Here is a 24544-nt window from a genome sequence, read left to right on the forward strand (position 1 = left end):
ACCTATGTGGAAAGAGGCCATCAAGAATGAAGTTGATTCAATTATGCAAAATCATACTTGGGAATTAGTGGACTTGCCAACTGGTTGCAAACCATTAGGTAGCAAGTGGGTTTTCAAGAAGAAGTTGAAAACTGATGGCACTATTGATAAGTATAAGGCCAGACTTGTAATTAAAGGATACAAGCAACAAAAAGGCCTTGATTACTTTGATACATATTCTCCTGTAACGAGAATAACGTCCATAAGGATGATGTTTGCTATTGCTGCAATGCGTAATCTAACTGTACATCAAATGGATGTGAAAACAGCTTTCCTAAATGGAGACATAGATGAAGAAATCTATATGGAACAACCTGAAGGGTTTGTTGTCCCAGGACAAGAAAGGAAAGTGTGTAGATTGGTGAAATCATTGTATGGTTTGAAACAAGCGCCTATGAAATGGCATGAAAAATTTGATGAGGTCGTGCTGGCCAATGGTTTCAAAATCAATGAATGTGATAGCTGTGCCTATTACAAGGATAACGAGAACAGCTATGTCAAGGAGAATGACAATGGCTATGTCATGATGACACTATATGTAGATGATCTACTTATTGCTGGAAGCAATGATAAAGTTATCAAATCTACAAAGGACATGTTGAAATCAAGGTTCGACATGAAAGATATGGGACTAGCAAATGTAATTCTGGGAATTCAAATTTCTAGAACATCAGAGGGTCTCGCATTAAGTCAACCACATTATGTTGACAAGATCCTTGAGAAGTTTCTTAAGGATGACTTTGAGAAAGCTAGGACACCTGTAGATATGACTTTGCACCTATCCAAGAACAAAGGTGTAGCTGTTTCCCAATTGGAATACTCGAGGATAATTGGTAGTCTGATGTACCTCATGAGTTGTACAAGACCAGACATTGCATACTCAATTAGCAAGTTGAGTAGGTTTACGAGTAATCCGGGAGCTGATCACTGGAAAGCGATTATAAGGGTACTAAGGTACTTGAGGGGAACTCGAGACTATGGACTGCACTATGGCAGATACCCAGCAGTATTAGAAGGATATACTGACGCAAATTGGATATCTAGCAAGAAAGCACTTAAGTCTACGAGTGGCTATGTGTTTACATTAGCTGGAGCGGCAATATCATGGAAATCCTCAAAACAAACGGTGATAACTCATTCCACGATGGAAGCTGAGTTTCTGGCACTAGATAAATGCGCCGAAGAGGCTGAATATCTACGTCAGTTTCTGGAGGATATTCCAAGATGGCCAAAGCCTGTAACTGCAATAGGGATTCACTGTGATAGTCAATCCGCTATTGGCAGAGCACAGAGCACGATGTATAATGGAAAGTCTCGTCATATACGACGACGACACAGTTCCATTAGACAATTGATCTCAACCGGAATTATCACTATTGACTATATACCGTCAAAGGATAATATCGCGGATCCACTAACCAAAGGGTTATCAAGAGAAGTGGTTGAGAAATCATCGAGAGGGATGGGCCTTAAGCCTATTGCTTAACGGCATCATGGTGGACACCCAACCATTGCTGACTGGAGATCCCAAGAACTTGGTTCAATGGGACAACTAAATCATGATGACCAAATCACTGTGGGGGTAACCCCTGGCCTGTTCCTATGATGAGGAAACAGTGAGACCCGTAAGGTACGAGGTTAAGCTTTGAGCCTTTAATGATCTTTGATGAATACGTGGAGCTCAGGAGTGAACGCATGGAATTCAGTTGAGTAAATGCGGGTTACTCTATAAGATAAAGATCACCTATGTGGGAGAGAAGTGGGGCCGCTTCAAAGGAGAATTGCGAGGCACAATTCTTTAGAAACTTCTGCAGAACCAGGACGATGTTCCATGGCCAAAATGGACATACTCATGAGAGCTGAACGAGTCAGAAACGATATAGTGATATGTATATCATCGTTTACATAAACGGTCGAACAGTTCAAGGACAAGCACGTCTACTGTCTACCAGTAAAGTCGGTATGCTTACTCGAGCGAAAGTTCAAGGAGCATTCTCTACCTATCGTATGCTATATCTGATCGAAGAAACTATCACCAAGTCAAACTCCGTGTCTGTCTGTCTGTCTGGTGTGTGCTACTAAGATTACCAATCTCACCCATGTGGGGGATTGTTGGAAAATATGGGTATAAGTCCCATATTGGTAAGTCATATTTTTGAGCATTATGACTAAAAGATGTGTGAGATATGATGATATTCTCTTAATAATGGAAATTATTATTTTCCATTAGAATTTGGCTCAAATATTATGGCATAAATTAATTTGATTTTGTTTCAGATTAATTGATATGGTGTATGTCTTGATATATTCAATCTGATTCTGTTTCAGATTATTTATGGAATAGAGTAGCTTGCAAGTATTACACCGATTCCATAATTAATGATATTTAATTATGGAAAAGAGTAGCGCACAAGTCTATCTACACCTATATAAACACCTCTAAGGCGTTAGGGTTAGACACACCAAAAACATATTCGTCTCTAAACACAAATCTCTCTCTCTCGGTGATAGTTTCGTGCCCGTTCAAGCTCGCTGAAGGTGCTCGTTATCCGTAACGCCGCCGCTACCTCGTTTTATCCTGGGAGGCTATCGACTCGCACATACGGTGAGAGGCGAAATAGCTTTAAGGAGACAGTTTCAACTGGACTCGAGGATCTCTCTTCTGTTTATATCTTTTCTTCCTCCGTTTGATTTCGTTTACTCACGCACACACTTGTTTGATTATTTGTATTAATCGCAGATTGTTTTCACAGGATATTGAGGAAAATCCATTTGCATTCACGGGATGTTTTGTGTTCATGCCTTCATGGTGGGGGATGTTGATGATGAATTAATGAAATATTATATACAGTACATTTAAATAATGGTGAGCAAATAAAACATTTGGATAGACAAGTAACTGGTAGTTGAAAGTTAGTACTATAGATTTTAGATGGTCTAATGATAATTTGAAGGATTACATTGAAAAGCAAGTCTAACTTCGCTCAAATACCACATGCAAAGATTAAATATAATTAGAGTTGTCAACAAAATTTAAAAAATTTGAAATTATCTGAAAAATTGGTATTTATATCCAAAATAAAGTAAATATTATCCGTATTCGAAATAAAACGGATATTATCTGTATTCGAATTCGACGATTGTAGATACGGATACCGATATATATATATATATATATATATATATATATATATATATATATATATATATATTGCGTAAGCATAGCAGCATTGCTTCGGGTTACACATTGTTACATTGCGGGAGCTCACCAGCTTTGACTCAATGCGGCTTGCGCAATGCTTCATTGCTGAAAACAATTTAGTTTTATTTTTAAATAATTATAAAATAATAGATAATAAATATATAAATAATTTTAATTGATGTTTAAAATGCTAATTTATTTATTATTTGGTTTTTATATTTTTATTTTGTATTTATATATTTCTGTTAATAAATTCTTTATTTTAACAAACTATTACTTAAAATTCGAGAAATTACAGAACAGCCCCCGTTGCCGCAATGAGACATTGCGGCTGCCGCAATGAGCCATTGCTGCAGACGAGACCCGGTTTTAACCCGTTTCTTCCTGAAATCCCTAATTTCATAATATTAAAAACCTAATTCCAAAAGCAGCGGGCGATTTCAGGTGAATTCGAGCGATTTCAACATCTACTCCGGCGATTCAGCTACTTAGGTATGATTCTCATCATCTACACACACGTATACATACACGTATACATACACATAGTTATATACTGCCGCAATGACCCATTGCTGCCTCTGATGGTGAGATTGTTATAACAATTGCATGATTCAGACTGTTTGGAGTTATATTTATGTGTTTTTCTAGTGATATGTTATAATTCAATTTACTCGAAGAAGTTTTGAGATTAGGATGTGTTATAATTCAATTGCGTGATTAAGAATGCCAAGTATAAAAGATGCAGAATACAAAATTGTAACCTAGCTGATATAATTCGAATTATTTGGATTGCGTTGTTGTGAATTTGGTTAGTAAATTTGACTCGTTTGTGCACTTTAATGGTTCGAAATGTACTAGTAATTGTTTGGCATAGTAAGTTGAGATATGTTATTGTGATTAGATAGTGGATGGAATGCTTGTTGATTGATTGATTGGTTGTGGCTAGCTTATAAACGAATGAGTCATGCCGATTTTTCGGTAGGACTTAAAATAGAAAATAACGGTTCTATAAATGTTTCGTGTTTAAGTTGGGATTATATAGTATTTTTTATTGTGCACTTTGCAGTTACTATGGAGAATGAGTGCGGGCCTATTGTTGGATCACTCATGACGATGCAGGATGATCATATTAGTACTGTCATATGGGCGGGAGGTGTGCGGGATAAGCTGGATGTACGGCAGTACATGGCTAATCATCAACAGTGGATACTTTCGGATCCCCAGCGTGAGTTGCTGAGCCAATGGGGTTTCTCGGCTTTCACGAACAATCGTTCAGTTCCTCAAAACGATATTCGTTTGATAACGGCCTTAGTGGAAAGGTACTAATTTGTAATCAATTTTCTCATTTATTTGAATCGTCACTGGCAATGTTTGTGTTGTTTGTGTATGAATGCAATTGCAGGTGGAGGCCAGAGACTAACACCTTTCACTTTCCATTTGGTGAGTTGACCGTCACCCTCGAGGATGTATACATGATTATGGGCCTCCCTGTTAAGGGTCGTCCAGTTACTCATAGGGAGCTTGACGCTCCGAAGGCGTATTGGATGAGGGAATGGCAGGATGCAAGATTGGATGAGGTGGGGCGTAAAGATATGTATAGGGACGGGGTCAAGCTTTACAAATTAAGGGAACGATATGCGGAGCTACCAGAGGGGGGGCTAGAAGAAGATCTTGTGGTTAACACACGAGCTTATCTTTTATACATCATTGGGGGCATATTGTTTCCTTCATCGAGTCGATATACCGTGCATCCGAGGTATTTACTTGTATTTGTTGCATTTCAGTTTTTAAATTTTAGTTTATAGCATCTTAGTCCTTCACTTGTCCTTTTTTGTTGATTTTGCATATGAAGCCCTGTATTCTCATTTATTTTCAATTTGACACTATAATTCTTGTATTCTCATTTATTATCATGCCCTTATTTTGCCCTGTATTCTTACTTACTCTGTATTTCCTTTGTCGCAGGTACTTACAGCTCATCCAGGATTCACCTCGGATTAAATCGTATGCATGGGGAGCTGCTGTATTGAGCTATTTGTTTAGAGGTTTGACAAAGGCTGCTCATAAGAGTGCAACAACACTTAATGGATGCACAATGCTACTGATATTGTGGGCACACGAGATGTTGTTACCTGGTGCTCCTAAGATTGCACCTGGGGTGGAGCTTGTTTGGCCGGGGGCTTTGGCATGGGCTGAGCCGAACCCTGATCGGAGGGAGAACCCTCACCACCATACATGTACAGTTTTTTTTTGCATATTTACTATTTGAACTCTCCTTCGAATAAACATTTGCATGCTTTTGAACTATCCAATTTCATATGTTCCCTTATTATTTTGCTTATAGGTCAGTACCGAGGGGATTTTGACCGATTTGAGATAAGTTGGCTGACATGGGAGTCTTATCGGTTATTCTTTGATGCGGTGGACTATTCTGAGGAGCAATATGATGTCGAGCTGATGGATGCTTCGTATATGAGTCTCGGCCGTATTCCACTTATTTGCTTCGAGATTGTCGAGTATGTCATGCCGGACAGAGTCTTGAGACAGTTCAATATGCTGCAGCATATTCTAGATGATCTTATTGATATGTCTGCTCTGCGGAGGGACAGGTTATCTCGTTGGCAGAGGGACCAGCATATGACTACTCTGAGACAGTATCGAGATGAGTGGTATGCTTATCTTGATGGCCAGATAGAGCCCGTTGGAGAGGGGCAGTACGTGAGCATTGACCAGTATATGTACTGGTATAGGACCCATAGTAAGCTGAGGATTGCTCGTTTTGTGGGTGTTGATTCACGCAAGATAGTGCCGCATGACTGGTACTCTCAGCAGGACATGGTTGATGCGGTATGTTTTAGAGTTTAGTTTAATATTTGAATCATGTATTCATTTATTTCATTATTGTATTTTTATAGGGTGTTTAGGTAGATGATTAATAGTTAATGATTTGTATAGCTTGACTGTGGGATGAGGACATTGCATGCTATTCACAGCCATGATCCCCCAGACTGGTTCTATGAGTGCATTCCTGAGTTTCTGATTCTTAATGATCGAGTCAACACTGAGTGGAGGGGTCCTGCATTCAGCAGACCCAGTTTTGATAGACCCTCACGTGCACTGGATATGCATATTGATCCAAGTGCTCCTCCTTCACCGCATAAACGTACACGTGAGGTGCGTTTCATTTATGTCATTCCAAAATCCAGTCTACTATATTGAATGTGAATGTGTGTATGATCGTTATCTTATCGTGTTATTGCAGGAGTTTGCTTCTGATTCTCATGATTCACCTACACAGGCAGCCAGTAAACGTCCTCGTCAGGTACTTACTCGAGTAAGTTATTCGAGTAGTCTACTACACCGAATTATATGTAGTTTGATCGAGTTATTGACATCTAATGTAGGATGAGACTGTAGTCCCTAACGCTGCGGCGGCTATCCCTGTACATGTCTCTCATCCTGTTCAGATTGAGGTACTTATTCATATTCGAGCATGTTATTCGCGTAGTCTAACTCTTTAGTTTTAAGATGTATATAATGTTTGATACTCAATGCATTTGTAGGTTGCTGCTACTGCTCCCCCTGCTTCACAGTCGACCCCCCTATCCGCCCCCCTGTTGTTCAGTCGGATTTTGTTCAGTCTGAGGTACTACTCTTTAGTTTTAGAACTTTACTTTTTTTTACTATTGTGTGTCTTATACATATTCGAGTATGTTATTCGAGTAGTCTAATTCTTTAGTTTTAGAGGTGTATATAAAGTTTGATACTCAATGCATTTGTAGGTTGTTGCTACTGCTACCCCTGCTTCACAGTCGACCCCCCTATCTGTCCCCCTGTTGTTCAGTCTGATGTTGTTCAGTCTGAGGTACTACTCTTTAGTTTTAGAGTTTTACTTTTTTTTACTATTGTGTGTCTTATACATATTCGAGTATGTTATTCGAGTAGTCTAACTCTTTAGTTTTAGAGGTGTATATAATGTTTGATACTCAATGCATTTGTAGGTTGCTGCTACTGCTCCCCCTGCTTCACAGTCGACCCCCCTATCCGCCCCCCTGTTGTTCAGTCTGATGTTGTTCAGTCTGAGGTACTACTCTTTAGCTTTAGAGCTTTATTTTTTTTTTACTATTGTGTGTCTTATACATATTCGAGTATGTTATTCGAGTAGTCTAACTCTTTAGATTTAGAGGTGTATATATTGTTTGATACTCAATGCATTTGTAGGTTGCTGCTACTGCTACCCCTGTTACTCCTACTACCGAGTGCACTTTTGGGAGTTCTGAGTTGACTCCTGCTACTGAGTTGACTCCACTTGCAGGTGGCATGGTGAAATTCGGTAGTCGTAGTGGTGTTATTCCTGATAGTTTGAGGATGATTCTTGATGTACGTATGTTGAATCATTCCATTTTTATGTTTGATTCTTGCAGTACGTATTTTGAATATGTGTTTGATTTGATACTTTTGAAATGTATTTGCAGATGGACACTGATGAAGACAAGTTGAAGGATAAACTGAGGCGGGGTGGTCCTGGGCGGTGTGCTGATATAACGAGGCCATTGAAAAACAGGAAGATTTTTTGGCTATACAAGCACTGGTGGGGTAATAAGAATGATTTTATTTGGAGAGATCATAGAGGCACTGCTGAGCTTACTTAGGATTATGTCCAGACCTTAAAGCCCGAATGTGATTTAGACAGCAATGTCGTGGATGCCTACATAGAGTTGTTGAAGGTTAGGGAGTCCATCTCGGGTCTGGAGCCCACGGCTAAGAAGTTCTTCTTTAACTTCAGCTTTTTCGTGCAACTGCTGTTAAAAGATTATTTCAAGAACTTGAAGGTAAAACAAAAAGTTCTTTTTAGTTCATGTGTTACTAAGTTAATGATAATTGATAACTCTTTGATTTTGCATTTGATCTTTTATAATTGTTTCAATGCTGCAGGCCCATCCCGAAGCTGAACTTTCTGATGTGCAGTTGGCCGATCTGCATAGTTTATATAATTCATATGCAGTCCAGCGGATTGGGCCATCATTATTGGATTGTGACTTTGCTTTCTACCCTTACTGCAATGATGCTCACTGGTTTTTGTTCATCCTGGACATTAAACAACAGAAGCTCATTTCAATTGATCCTCTAGCTGAATGGGGGGATAGTCTTAAGAGTATTTACTCTCGATATATATATGTCATGGTATTCTATGTTCTTCGTAATTACTAGTCAATTTACATACACTTGTCATTGTTGGTTACTAATTATATGAAACCAAACCTTTCTAGGAGTACATAGTGCCAGCTATGTTGCATTACTTGGATCCTTCCAGATTTGATGGACATAAGTTGAAGGTTCATTTCGTACAGGAACGACCGATGCAGTCCAATACCCATGATTGTGGCGTGTACGTGTGCAAGTACATGGATGCTATACTTAATAGCATATCGTTGAGAGATGTTGTTTGGGAGCCTGTATTGGGTATTTGGACATTCTGGTATCGCATAGCTTGGGAGCTTTCAAAAGGGCTCGCTAGACGGATAAGTGACTATGGGATCCAGCAGAGGAACAGGGGACTATAGTTTATATTTTGGATTTGTTTCGGTGTTTTCTTTGTTATTGATTATGATTATTTTTATTGGATTGATGTTGCGTTTAGATTTGATGTTGATTGGTTGGTTGATTTAGATTTAGTTGAAACAAGTTGGTAAGTTATAAAAATAAACGGAACCATGCCGTTTTTTTTCTTAAACTATGTAAATCACCCGCAATGTTGATTGGTTGTTGGTTGGTTGATTTAGATTTAGTTGAAACAGGTTGGTAAGTTATAAAAATAAACGCAACCATGCCGTTTTTTTTCTTAAACTATGTAAATCACCCGCAATGTTGATTGGTTGTCGGTTGGTTGATTTAGATTTAGTTGAAACATGTTGGTAAGTTATAAAAATAAACGCAACCATGCCGTTTTTTTTCTTAAACTATGTAAATCACCCGCAATGTTGATGTTAGCAGTATAAAGGTCTGTGACCAGTTTTCTGCAGAAAACTGGCAAACACTAGTTTGCTTGTCAGTTTTCTGCAGAAAACTGGTCACAGACCTCAGCATTGAATCATTGCGGGAGATATCATATTTTACACATTTTACAGTTTAGTCACCCCGCAATGAATCATTGATGCAGTGATCATACCCCGCAATGAGGCATTGCACCTTTCGATACATAAACAATCATAACATTGATACATTTCAGTTATCATCTGCGTTTTTTTATTTTTTTCATTAAAACTAATATTTTAATTATTTTTCCGATTATATATCTAATTAAATTTTAAATTCTTAACTCATTATACAATTGATAATATAAATGGGAAGTAGTAATAAAATTAGTAAATATAGAAACAAGTTGTTGTTGAAATTAGTTATATACTTTTTAACTCCGTTATTATCGGAAACAAATTAAATCATTAAAAATAATTTTTTGTTATTTAAGAAGTTAAATAACTGCTTCATTGTTTCATTGCGCTGTTGCAATGAAATAATGCGGGGGTATTGTTGCATTAAAACAATGCGGCAGTATCTGCAGCAATGTTTCATTGCACCCTTTGCAATGAAACAATGCGGCAGTATCTGCAGCAATGTTTCATTGCACCCTTTGCAATGAAACAATGCTACAGTATATGCCGCAATGTTTCAATGCGGAAGGTGGTTACTACAACCACCCGGGGTTGTGGACCAAACCCCTATATATATATATTAAAAGGTGGACTCCATAGAACTTTACTTCTATGGAGTCCCGTGTTTCATTGGAGTCCTTGGAGTCCACATATGTTCTGCAAGTAAAATATAGATTAAATTGCTGCAAAACGTATTATTTTTCGAATGATATTCTACAAATATCACAATTTTATTGAAAATTTTGCAGATGACATAGATTTTACAAGTAGAACGTTTCAAAATATATTATTCTACAAAACATGCTTAGTTTGCAAAACATACATATTGTACTTGTAAATATATGAGATTTGCATAATTTTATAGAAATAATGATATTTGTGAAACATGTTTTGTAAGATAACACGTTTTAGAAGATATTTTATTTGCAGAACAAAGATGGACTCCGAGGACTCTAATTAAAAGGTGGACTCCATAGAACTTTACTATATATATATATATATAGTGTTTATACAAATTTTAGAGACATATGCTAAAAAATATCGAAATTTAAAAATAACAATTATATTGAAAAGAGAAATAAGATTAATTTTTTGAAAAATTAAAATATGGTTAAATCACTTTAACTCTTATTTTTATATTAACAAATGAATTTTAATTTTTACTAAATTTTTTCAAATGTTAAAATAAAAATAAAAATTTGATTGAAAATCAGATTCGGATCCAGATATTATCTATATCCGGATAGGATCTGTCGGATCTGGATTAAGATATTATTCTTTAAATATTTCCGGATTCGAATATGGATACAGATTTTCGGATTCGGATACGGATCTGACAGTCCATATCTAAATTATCTGTTTGACAGCCCTAATATAATCATCAAATTAGGATAACTCACGTGATTAAATTTTTTTATCATTTGTCATCTCATATTATGTGTTCGATCTGATTTTTCTGAGTACTTTTTTAAGGCGGTTAAAATAATTGTAACGATATAAATCATATTAGTGAATTATATTTTATCCCATTTTGTAAACCATCAAATCAAGACATTATTGTGGATGACTTTGAGAACCATTCATACACAATTGACAAGCCTTTTTTTTTTATCATAAACTATCCTAATTAACTCAAAATTTTAAGTTCCCTGGAAAAATTCTTATAAGATCGCTTATAAATATATTTTCCTTATAAGATATTTTATTTTTAATATATGATTATGCTAGGATTTCAAAGATATCTTAAATATTAATTATTAAGACATTATTAGGCCTTTTTTGTGTCCAATTGATCTTATAATAAAAGTCTCAATAAAATACTTAACTGATGTGGATACGAAAAAAAATAAAAAATAAAGTGATTTTAGTGGGAATCCTAAAAGTTACACGTGAATAAATACTTGCTGTTTTTGCTTGTGTGATTAAATTTTTTAAGTAGACACATACTACTAGTATCCTGTAATTTGAGTTTCACGTGTTTATTGTTATTCACAGCAATACTTCTCTCTAATAATGTACAAACATCCAAAATGCCTGTAGCAAAATTAAAAATACATCAAAAATGAAGTATTTTACCGACTACCACTTAGTTAAGAGTAGACAGCAGACACTATAAATATTGTCCAAGTGATCTATTTAACAAAACAAGTTTATATACTTAAAGCTGTTCTTCTCACTCGGCACATAGAAATTTGCCATGTCAACCACTTGTTTTGACATTTAGTTTCTACATATTTTTCAATTACTTCTTTTAGTTTGAATTTTTAATCCGGCTATATCTGATTTATATAGAAAGATCAATGTTATATGAAAATGTCATTAACAGCACATAGGATTTTTACTGTCCGCCTTCCGCGGATAGTAAAAAATCATCAATCGAATCACTGTTTGCGACCCAAGATTCTAAATCCTAGAACCGCAAAATAAATGACCCCAAAATAAAGCGTAGATAGAATGAATGACCCCTACATTCACGTCAATTTTCCGTGTGAAACTTATCCACGAAAATTTTCAGCGAGTGGATGGTTGCATCTATTGATTATCAGGACCACCAGGACCCTTTGTTCAAACCCACCAAGCTTTCTTGCTGCAAGTGGAACATACTCGTTAGTCGTTTCCATATAGAAGTATACGACGTGGGACTGTACAGAACCCTTTCCCGACTCCTCATCCAACCTTAAAAACACCTCTATCGAGGAAATGGTTCTGTAATTCTACAAAATAAATTTTAAACCTCCAAACCCTGGCCTTTACAACAGTTTGAATCTATAATGTCGAGGAAATGGTCCTGTAATTGTACCAAAAAAATTATACCTCTGCACAATACTCCTTTTTCTGGTGAAGTGCTCAATAGTATGCTCTTTTATGTTTCAAGGACAGTACGCACTTACATCTGCAGAATATATATATATGAAGTAAAGAAGAAAAATAAAGGATTGTTAGGCTTAAGGATGACAACTTAATGACTGTTCAAATCTTCTCTATTTTTCCTTAATGATGAACCCTTCTTCTCCCCACTACTTCTAGAATATGAAATTAAAGTAAAATTAAAGGCAATGAAGCATTACAGATAGAATTACAGAAATTATATCAAGACAATATAAAAACGCACTTCAACTAAAATCATACTGAATTAAAGAATAATTGAGACGCAGCTATAAAAATTTGTGAATAGCAGGGAGAACAAAAATAGACAGTATATAGTAGCATTTTCGAAGTAAAAATCTTAAGTAGCATATTCGAAGGAGAAAATTACACCTCAAACTGGAAGCTAAGCTTTGGAACTTCATATACCGGCATTGCTGATCCATCTTGAATTCAATACAAGAACACATATTCATTACTGCCAGGCAGAAACCGGAAGCAAGCTTATACTGGCTGTTATGTAAGCTCCGAATGTCATACAGGCATTGTCTGCAACCTTATATGCTTGTACTTCTGCCGGTTATTAAAACATCTTGCAGCGTCTGTCAAACCTTTACACACAACTTCTTTTAAAGCAACTACCCCTTCTTGCAGTGCCGCATCAATCCGTCCTTGAGCTGTAGCATTAAAATTTTGGAGCATAAATGCTTTAGGATCCATCTGACCAGGTGGCCTTCCGATGCCAATTCTTAACCTAGCAAACTCTGCGTTCCCGCGAAAATGTTGAATCACACTCTTTAGCCCATTATGTCTTCCATGACCGCCCTTGGGATGAAGACGGAGAACCCCACAAGGCAAATCCATGTCATCATGAAACACGACGACACGATTAAGAGGCATCTTATAGTAAGCAGCCAGAGGCCCAATAGATTCACCGCTTAAATTCATATAAGTTTGGGGTTTGGCAACCAAAACAGGAACACCCTCGACAAAACCTTTCCCAAACAAAGCTTTGAAATGGAGTGTATCCATCGAAATCCCTTGCGAGTCCGCAAATGCATCCATCATTTTAAACCCGACATTGTGTCTAGTTGTCTTATATTTATCACCCGGGTTTCCGAGACCCACAAAGAGCCATGGCTGAGGAGTAACAGTGCAAAAACAGCGCCTTGCAATTCTACTTACCATATTTACTTGACAAGCCAGAGCTAAATAATTAGTAATGTATTTGATTTTTTCTCGACTTCTCTCACAGACATTTAATCAAACAGGTGGTGGCCATTTAAATAATGTAACTACAATAAACCCAGACAAGTGATACCCAACATTTGACATAAATTACCTCGAATTATGCCACTTTTTGCACTTCTAAGCAAATGGAGATAGTTTTTATTACAGCACAAATCAGCTAATGGTCCCAAAGAACGATTTTTTGTATATATTGCTTACACAAGTGATACTCCCTCCGTTTCAAAATAACTGTCCATTTTTCAAAAAAAAAAATTGTTTCAAAATATTTGTCCACTTACACTTTCAATGTCACTCTTAAAATTATAAAATTTAATTTATATTTTCAAGATAATTCTACACCACACACAATTATTATATCTCTAGTTTATATTTCCCAGACTAACTCTCTACCATAAATAATAGTGTAGTTAATGTAGTCAACACAATAAATATGATAACTAATATAGTTTTTTCAAGAATGTTAAAATTTCTAATTTTTTTAAAAGTGGACAGTTATATTGAAACGGAGGGAGTAATATTTTATGTGAACAAACAAAATTAACAAATAAGGAGGTCAGATTGAGTGGTTAACTATTTTATTAAAATAACTAAGTAACTATTTATCATAGATCCACATATATAACAAGTTCATCAACTTTAACACGTTTATATTTTACAGTTTATTATTCTTAACTAATTTATGTTCTACAATTTATTTTTCTTAACTACTTTTATCTTCTGCAGTTTTTCTGAATTCTTTAACACGGTGTTTTTTTAAATATTTTAGATCGTAGTGTTCTTTATTTTTTTATCTAATAATTATGTATTCTATAATTATTTTTATGTTTTTTTTAATTATTTTTTATAGGATTTGTTCTTTACTAGTGTTCTTTATTTTTAACTAATGTTATGTAATTTATGTGTGTTCTGTATTTTTAAATAATATTATGTAATTTTTGTATTTTCTCTTTTTTAGTTAATGTTATTTTTAACTAATGTCAGTGAAAATTTAACATGTCCTGTAATTATTTTGTGTACTGGATATTTTTTTTTAGTGTTCTGTATTTTTTAACATTGTTGTGTTTTATAATAATTATTTGTTCTTTAAAATTTTGATCTTGAATATTGTTTTTTAAAGTTTTATTTGTTTGTTTTATGTTATTTTTAGCTTTTCTAATTTTAAAATACTATTTGTTAGGAAACAAGGGATAGAATAATGTAAAAAGGGATTATTGACAAAATTAAAAAATTTAAATGCCACGTACATGCCTTTTTTATTTTTCATCTTAAAGTGAAATTTGTTGTGTTGCAATTAAAAACACATGTAACATATTAATTTTAAATAAATTAAGTTTAACATTTTTTATAAAATTAAACAAATTAAGGTGTTTAAAAGTGCAAGTTAATTAGGTTTTTAAACATCTGTTAACGTGTAGTTAGTTAATTTTTATGTAGACCGTTTATACAAAATCCATCTAATAACTCAAATTGAGTTACTAAGTTACCTAATCAAATTGAGTTACGTTTAATTCTCCCCGATGGTAACTTATTGTAAGAGTATTTAGGTGACTGTATTTAGCTAGAAATACATGATAAATTCTTACCTAGAAATTTAGAAGATATACTAAAAATTAAATTTATGAAGAATATGTAACAAATTCATTATTGTAACAGGACAAAATTCGTAACCATAACTTTATTCAATGTCTTAATGTCGATTATAGTTATCGAAAATCTACAAAATTGTCGTGAAATTTCACATCATTTATTAATATATATATAAAAATAGTTGATTTTTCAAAAAATATTTAAATTACAGAAAATATTTACAAAAATACGTTGCAATCTTATATGCAAAGTTTGCAACTTTATATGCAACATCTACAATTTTGTATGTAATTTGGAGTAACCTTCTTAACGTCATCATATGCAACTTTAACTGTGTTTTTCAAAATACGTTAAAAAATATTAATATTTGATAAATTTTCTACATTTTATTTACAACAAATTGAAATAATAATAATAATAATAATAATAATAACATACTGTTTTTAAAATATTACCAATTATAATAAATAACTTCACCGGATAAAATCAACCTACACGTTCGATAAATTTTACATCAGAATTATTTTATACTATTTTAAAAATCTATTATTTAACTTAACATCATTGGAGATACTATGATGAATTGATAATAATTTATAAATTAGATAAATTGTTATTTATTTTAATTTTACGCGAATTATCGCAGTGTAAATGTAAAATCTAAAGGATTTAGGAATGACGATGAACATATTTGACAAATTCGTTAGACTAGTTATTTTAGCCCAATTTTAAAAGAAAAATACCAAAGTCTTTGAAACTGTTCTCAAAATCATAAATGTTGATGTGCAAACATATGCGTTCATAAATTTAAACATTAGAAATATCATGTAACGTCATTCAGGAAATATTTTGGAGAACGGATTTGAGTTACGTAAAACTACCCGTTTCAAAACTTCGAAAATATATACGGTAGTATTTATGTTAGGACATTAAGTGAATAGTCATTTTCGAATATAACTTCATAAAATTCTCAGCATTTAGTTAAATATTTGAATAAATAGTTGTATTTCTCAACATAACTTAGAGATCAGCCGATCTAAGCGAGTCTAATTACTTAGGGGCCGTTTGGGATTTTATAAAAAATTTAACTTATAACTTAAATTTGAAAAATATCAGATATAAATATCGTAATTTATAAGTTATTTAGGTGTTTGGATAATTTTACATATAACTTAATTATAAGTTGTTGAAGTATTTGGTAAATCATAACTTATATCTCAACTTATAAGTTACAAATATTCTAAAAAAATAAAATTTTAATATGATAGTTGAATACAAGAATTGAAAACTCAAAACAACAAAATTTAAACCATAAATATTAAAATACAAATTACTAAAAATAAAAAGTTAAAGAAATACAAAATTTGCGTAATGGGTAACTATCTCATCATGTTTTGCAATTCAAATAATAATAATAATAATAATAATGATAATAATAATAATAATCTTTCCATTAAATTCTTTAATTTTATTGTATATAAGTAAATAAAAAATAAAAAATAAAAAATATTATAATGTTATTACTAACTATATTTAATTAATATTTAATTTTATAATTTTAATTAGAAATAAATAAATACTAGATAATGAGTTTGATCCATAATTTGTTTGATCTATAATTTGAGGGGATTACTATTAGGTTCAATTTTAAGTGGACTCTTGACTTTAAATAAGAGGTCATGGCGGTGTAACGATGTGCTAACCCCCTCTCGTGCATTAGCTGAGTTGCGCGTAAAGTGGCACATAAATCTGATTATCAACAACAAAAATTAAATAAGTATGTTTGTTCACCTTGAATAAAGGGTGTAAAAAATTCAAATAATTAGATATTTGTATCCAAAATAATTCGGATATTATCCATATTCCAGTTCGACAATTTTGGATGCGGATACGGATATAGGCATATCTGTTTCCGAAAATATATGAATCCGAAATTAAATATATAAATTTTTTAATATTATATTTATATATATATAATTTAAAATTTATTCTATTGAATTTATAGTGTGCATGTGTGTGTGTATATATATATATTCAATAAATAATATATTTATAAAAATTAAATATAATTATAAAAATACTATAGACATATATAAAACATCATTTGAGTTAAATATTTCAAAAATAATAAAATTACATTAAAATATAATAAAAATTAATTTATGAAAAACTTATAATTGACTTAAATCAATTTAACTCTTAACTCAATTTTTAAAAATTAGTTTTAGTTCTTTTTTTTGTAATTTTTTTTTAAATTTTTAATATAAAAATAAAAAATCAAATTAAAAATAGGATATAGATCCGGATATTATCCGTAATCGAGTATTATCCGTATCCGGATAGTATCCGTCGGATCTGAATGAATTCAGATATTGGTTATAGAAACGCGATTTTCCTTCAAACAGATGTTTGATTGTTTGCTTTGCAGAATGATATCAACATGTGCAATATTTTTTTATTTATAAATATGGGCGGATCTTGGGATGGGTTATGTTTAGTTTGCCCAACCTATCTTTTCAAATTGTAATTGATTTATCCGGAGTTTTTCTTCTTTTTTTTTACAAAGAGAAATACAAAGCCTTTATTAGAAATACAAAGCCTTTATTGGGTAATTCTGGATGACCGACCGCACATGGGTTCCTAAACCCCGAATTTTTAAATATATAAATATATAAATATAATTAGCTATTTGATTATAAATTGGTCAAGTTTTACATAAAAAAATATAAAATATTTGGGGAAAATTTGAGAACTAAATTTATTAAAGTTAATAAAATATTTCAAATGATTTCACAATATAATGATTATATATAAAATATTACTAAGTATTCCAGCTTCTTTATAATATAACTATTTTAAATGTTGAAATTCTCATTATTGAGAAAAAATGACAAAAATAGCTAATTTTTGAAAAAATTTAACAAAAATAGCCATTCTGAAAAAAGTGGCTAATTTTGGCCGATTGAATACTCCACTGTCAGTTGGGTATCCCAATTTGTATAAGATACTCCACTGGTAGTTGGGTATTTCATATATGGGATACTACACTGCCAGTTGGGTATCTTATATAAAGTGGATACTCCACTGACAGTTGGGTATCCCATCGGCCAAAGTTGGCCAACTTTTCAGAAATTGGTTATTTTTGTCAATTTTGTGTAAAAATAGGCTAAATTTGTCCTTCACCCCATTATTGACTGATTTTAAGTTCAACACATCCCTTTTCATCTCCGGCTTTTCTACCTTATTGTGTTTTAATTAACCATCAAATGTGCTTGGCTTCTCAACCCTCACATGAAGTTCCCAAACCTTTGTTCCTCCCCCATTTGTTGTCCTCACCACAGCTTATTTCAATTTTTCTTATTCATGTTAGCTCTTAAACTATTTTCATCGGTCGTTGTGTTCTTCCTATTAGTTTTTCCAATCTCAACCTTTCTCCTAATTTTCTTGTCTTTTGCCATTCTTAAATTCAGCTTTACACCTTGGAATAAACGATTCTTCATGTTATCTATAATCTTTAAGAATTCATCTTTTCACTTGATAAACCCAATCCGTTACCCTTTTTTGCAAGATTAAATCAAAAATATCGCTAGAAGCTCTCTTTTGAGTGGCATTTATGTCATCTTATAACGCTCCGTAAAACTTTGAATTGTTGTTTTGTACTCAAGTTGTTGGTGTTTTTAACGTGTTTTTGTAGTGTTTTGCATTTCAGGCATTTAAAAGGAATTCAGGTGATCTAGCATTGTTTTGATGCTAATATGGTGTTAGGATGGTGTCAAGAAGATTGCTCGTGAAAAGACCAACTCAAACTGACAAGAAAAGAAGAATTCAGGATTTTCTCAGAGTCAGCACACTCGCGCTGTAGTAGCGCGCGGCGGCGCCAGGAGTACAGAGATGCAGCGCGCCCGCGCGCTTCACCAGCGCGGGCGGCCGCGTCAGGTCGAATTCCAGGAATCCTGTTTCTACTCTAATTTTGATCCGAAAGACTCCTAATCTGCATGGGCTGCTATATAAACATAACTTATGTTCGTTTTTCATAACAAGACGTACCAGAGCTTAAGGAGAAGGTGTAAGAAGACCGTAGAGCACAATTCAACCAAGGTGAAGATGATCTAGTTTATTCTTGTGATTCTTAGTTTTAAGTTGTAACTTTGGATGCTAGTTTTCTTACTTGTGAACCTATACTCTTGTTTCATTCTTGGTTTATTATTTATTCATTATAAAGACTACTTTTATTATGCCATGCTTTCATCGGAACTCACGTTGATGATGAGTCCGATTATGGGCTAAACGTTATCGTGGGGTTCTAGCGAATTTATTTATGGATTTCTTTAGTTAATTCGTTTCGATGCCTTAGTGTGTGGTGATTGTATGATATCCTAGTATTGGTTGTACTTATTCGTTTTATGAGCGTCGCAAACTTATAAGATAACATGTTAATCTCTAATGAAGCGAAAATGAATTTAGGGGTTTAGAACTTGTCATGCTAGCATAGGTTCATGTATTTGATATGCATGATTCGTAGATAATTTTAACCATCTTACTTGCCCTATGTAATCACGATATATAACTTGTGCATTAAACCGTTATGTTGTCAAATTCCATGGACATATAGTGTCATCAGATTAGTGTCATCACCATTACATGCTAAGGTTATGAACGAAAAGGCTATTGAATGAAGTATTTAATGAAGTTAGAATCCCTTGTTTGTGTCATATAGTATTCAGCTCTCTTTATTCTCTAAGTTAATATTCTCTAGTATAATCTCTTAGTTAAGCGTAGTTTAAACAACCTCAATTTGTTATTCGTCTTAGCATTGGATAATAACCATAACATTGTTGCATAAGTACATTGATTAAATTAACCTAAACCAGTTCATGTGGGAACGAACTAGAATTAATTCTATATTACTTGCGATCACGTATACTTGCGTGAATATTAGCGCGTGCTCTAGCCCTAACAAGTTTTGGCGCCGCTGCCGGGGGCTTCAGTGTTAATTTTTAGTTTATGTGTTTGTCATCATTGGTCTTTAAAGTTCAGTGACTCGGACATTATTACTAACTAATTTACTTATCGTGTTTCAGGTACTCTAGCGAGCGTGTATGCATACGCGTTCTCGGTCTCGTAGGAGAACACTGGATCAAGCTGAGGAAGAAGTTGTAGTAGCTAAGGAAGTTTTCGAGGAAGTTCTTATCGAGGATAAAGTTGAAGAAGAGGCATTTATTGCAATAGGAGAACCAGAAGGGAATCCAAAGGCTTTGATGGATTACTCTCAACCGAAGATTATTGATATTGAGTCTAGCATTGCCCGGCCAGCCATCTCGACTAACACCTTTGAGATCAAGTCGAGCACGATTCAGATAATACAAAACTCAGTTCAGTTTGGGGGTTCTCCAACAGAATACCCCAAAATGCACATTAGAGATTTCATCGAGATCTGCGACACTTTCAAGTTCAATGGAGTTTCTGAAGATGCTATTAAGTTAAGGCTTTTCCCATTCTCTCTAGGGGATAAAGCGAAGTGCTGGTTACATTTTCTACCACCGGGGTCTATCACCAAATGGGAGGATCTTGCTCAAAAATTCTTAACTAAATTCTTTCCTATGGCGAAGACTACTACAATCAGAAACGCACTTACTTAATTCGCTCAGCAATCTGGAGAATCATTATGTGAGGCTTGAGATTGCTACAAAGAGATGCTTAGAAAGTGTCCTCACCATGGGATGCCTGACTGGATGATCATTAACCGCTTCTATAATGGTTTGGGTGCTACTTCTAGACCCATGCTTGATGCAACATCAGGAGGAGCATTGTGGGCTAAAAGCTATGATGAAGCTTATGAATTGATTGAACTGATGACTGGTAATGAATACCAAAATCCTACTCAGAGACTATCTCAGGGCAAGGTAGCAGGAATTCTGGAGTTAGATACAGCTACTGCTATAGCTGCTCAGCTTAAGGCTTTGACGATGAAGGTGGATTCTTTGGCTAATTATGGAGTTAATCAGATCACTAGTGTCTGTGAGCTTTGTGTTGGTGCCCATGAGACAGAGCAGTGTGCTATTTTTAGTGAATCGGCTCAGTTCGTGAGCAACTTTCAGAGGTCACAACAACCTGTGCCAGCCACCTATCATCCCAATAACCGAAATCATCCTAACTTTAGATGGAGCAACCCTCAGAATATGGTTCAACAACTTTATCAGCAGTATTTAGCAAAGTAGTACAACCCCCTGATTTTCAGCAACCGTAATATGCACCAAGAAAACAACTCTAGCTGCAACAGTCTAATGAAAAATACGAATTGGAGGAGTTGAGGCTCATGTGCAAGAGCTAAGCGGCGTCTATAAAGACCTTGGAAAATTAAATTGGACAGATTGCCAATGCCTTGCTAAATCGTCAACCTGGTACACTCCCTAGTGACACTGAAGTGCCAGGAAAGAGGGAAGCTAAGGAGTAGGTAAAGGCAATTACATTGAGGTCTGGGAAGGTTGTGAATCCCGAACACTCTCAAGTTTCGGATGAAGAAGTTGTGGCTGAAGAAGAAGTATAGAAGGAAGCTGAAGTGGAACCAAGGAAGACTACTGTTGAACACACTCCTCCTGAGGGTAATACAGGGGAGAAGCAGATATATCCTCCACCTCCCTTTCCTAAGAGGCTGCAGAAGAAAAAGCTGGATAAGCAGTTTGAGAAGTTTCTGGAGGTGTTCAAGAAACTTCATATTAACAGACCTATCGCTGAAGCTCTTGAACAGATTCCTAGTTATGCGATGTTTATGAAAGGTATACCTTCTCGGAAAGTGAAGCTTGATGTATTAGAGACCGTTGCTTTCACGGAGGAATGCAGTGATGTGTTGTAACATAAGTTGCCTCTGAAGCTTAAAGATCCTGGAAGCTTCACTATTCCTTGCACAATTGGAAAAGTTTCATTTGAAGAATGCTTATGTAACTTGGGAGCTATCATCAATCAAGTGTCTTTGTTAATCTTCAAGAAGTTGGACTTACCTGATCCAAAGCCGACTTATATGACCTTGTAGTTAGCCGATCGTTCTATTACATATCCACGAGGCATTGTGGAGGATGTCTTGGTCAAGGTGGACAAACTCATTTTTCCTGCTGATTTTGTAATTCTTGATTTCGAGGAGGGTAAGAAGATTCCCATAATCTTGGGAAGACCATTCTTGGCTACGGGCCGAACCTTGATCGATGTGCAGAAGGGTGAGCTCACCATGCGAGTGCTGGATCCGGATGTGACTTTCAATGTGTTCAATACCATGAAATTCCCTATGGAAAATGAGGAGTGCTTAAAGGTGGAGTTGGTCGATTCTGTGGTTACTTTAGAACTTGGTCAATTGCTAAGGTCTGATGCCTTAGAAAAGGCCTTGTTGGGGAATTCAGATAGTGAAGATGATGAAGGTGATGAGCAGTTGCAATATCTGAATGCTTCTCCCTGGAAGCGGAAGATGAATATGCCTTTTGAATATCTTGGAATGGAGGAGCTAAATAAATCTCCAAAGCGCCTCAAGCCATCTATTGAGGAAGCTCCTACACTTGAGCTTAAACCATTGCCTGAACACTTAAGGTAAGCTTTTCTAGGTGATGCATCTACTTTGCCTGTGATTATTGCATCTGACCTTTCAGGTAGTGATGGGGAAAAACTCTTAAGGATTTTGAGAGAGTTCAAATTGGAAATTGGATGGACTATTACAGATATTAAGGGAATCAGCCCTTGTTATTACATGCATAAAATTCTGCTAGAGGAAGGTAGCAAGCCTACTGTTGAGCAACAGAGAAGGCTTAATCCAATCATGAAAGAAGTTGTGAAGAAGGAAATTCTCAAGTGGCTAGATGCATGGATCATCTATCCCATTTATGACAGTTCTTGGGTGAGTCCATTTCAGTGTGTGCCGAAGAAAAGGAGGTATCACGGTTGCAGCTAATGAGAAGAATGAGCTCATTCCTACTCGAACAATCACAGGGTGGAGAGTTTGCATAAACTAAAGGAAGCTGAACAAGGCCACAAGCAAGGATCACTTCCCTCTTCCTTTTATTGATCAAATGTTTGACAGATTGGCTGGGCACGAGTACTACTGTCTTTTGGATGGCTATTCGGGCTATAATCAGATTTGTATTGCTCCGAAAGATCAGGAAAATACTACTTTCACTTGTCCATTTGGTACTTTCGCCTTTAGAAGAGTTTCTTTTGATTTGTGTGGAGCATCTACCACATTTCAGAGATGCATGATGGCTATCTTCTCTAACATGATTGGTCAGAATTTGGAGGTGTTCATAGACGACTTCTCTGTGTTTGGCGATTCTTTTGATGAGTGTCAAAATCTTGGCGCAGTTCTTAAAAGGTGTGTTGAGACCAATCTGGTTCTCAACTGGGAAAAATATCACTTTATGGTACAACAGGGCATTATTCTTGGGCATAAGGTCTCTAGTAAAGGTCTTGAGATGGATAAAGCCAAGGTGGGGGTCATTGAAAACTTTCCTCCACCAATTTCTGTGAAGGGAGTTCGCAGCTTTCTTGGTCATGCGGGTTTCTATAGGCCGTTCATCAAGGACTTCTCTAAAATCTCTAAACCCTTGTGCAATCTTTTAGAGAAGGATGTCCCGTTCAAGTTTGATGACGAGTTCCTAGCTGCTTTTGAGTTCTTGAATAAGAGTTTGATCATGACACATGTCATAACTGCACCTGATTGGAATGAACCTTTTGAGATGATATGCGTTACAAGTGACTATGCAGTTGGAGCAGTTCTTGGGCAGAGAAAGAACAACATATATCTTGTGGTCTACTATGATAGTAAGACCTTTAATGGTGCTCAACTGAATTTTACTACTACTGAGAAAGAACTGTTGGCCATTGTCTACGGTTTTGAGAAGTTTCGATCTTATTTTCTTGGGACGAAGGTGGCAGCTTTCACTGATCACGCTGTGATTCGATATCTCGTCTCGAAGGACTCGAAGCCTAGATTGATTAGACGGGTTCTTTTGCTTCAGGAATTTGAATTAGTGATCAAGGACAAAAAAGGTACTGAGAATCAAGTCGCTGATCATCTCTCTCGTTTGGAAGACCCATGTGCAACTTCACAAGATAAGACATTGATAAATGAGTCTTTTCCTGATGAGCAGCTGTTTGGGGTACAAGAAGAAGAACCGTGATTTACGGACATTGTGAACTACCTTGTGAGTAATATCATGCCTCCAGACTTGTCTTATGCTCAAAGGAAGAAGTTTCTTCATGAGGTGAAGTGGTACATGTGTGATGAACCATATCTGTTTAAGCAAGGAGCTGACCAAATCATCAGGAGATGTATTCCGTATAGCGAAACGGGAGGGGGGGGGATCTTGCGAGACTGTCATTCGACTGTTTATGGAGGCCACTATGGTGGATAGAAGACAACAGCTCGTGTCCTTTAAGCAGGATTCTTCTGGCCTACATTATTTAAGGA

At 35.1% G+C, this 24544-nt stretch overlaps 1 protein-coding gene and 1 non-coding gene across 2 annotated transcripts; both read right to left on the minus strand.

Moving 5' to 3' along the window:
- Nucleotides 1-12349: 12349 nt before the first annotated feature.
- LOC141667174 (peptidyl-tRNA hydrolase, mitochondrial) lies at nt 12350-13729 on the minus strand. Its single transcript, XM_074473567.1, has one exon. The coding sequence runs from the start codon at nt 13444-13446 to the stop codon at nt 12793-12795; it is 654 nt and encodes a 217-aa protein (XP_074329668.1). The 5' UTR covers nt 13447-13729; the 3' UTR covers nt 12350-12792.
- A 6982-nt stretch (nt 13730-20711) lies between these two features.
- Nucleotides 20712-20818, minus strand: LOC141670137 (small nucleolar RNA R71). Its single transcript, XR_012554381.1, has one exon. It is a non-coding gene; the product is annotated as a small nucleolar RNA R71 (small nucleolar RNA).
- Between the last annotated feature and the right edge of the window lie 3726 nt (nt 20819-24544).

This window comes from Apium graveolens, chromosome 6 (genome assembly GCF_009905375.1).
Source record: "Apium graveolens cultivar Ventura chromosome 6, ASM990537v1, whole genome shotgun sequence".
NCBI classification, from domain to species: domain Eukaryota; kingdom Viridiplantae; phylum Streptophyta; class Magnoliopsida; order Apiales; family Apiaceae; genus Apium; species Apium graveolens.

What these genes read in the sequence shown, in the direction of transcription:
- LOC141667174 (XM_074473567.1), bottom strand. Translation starts at nt 13,446, where the DNA reads ATGGTAAGTAGAATTGCAAGGCGCTGTTTTTGCACTGTTACTCCTCAG.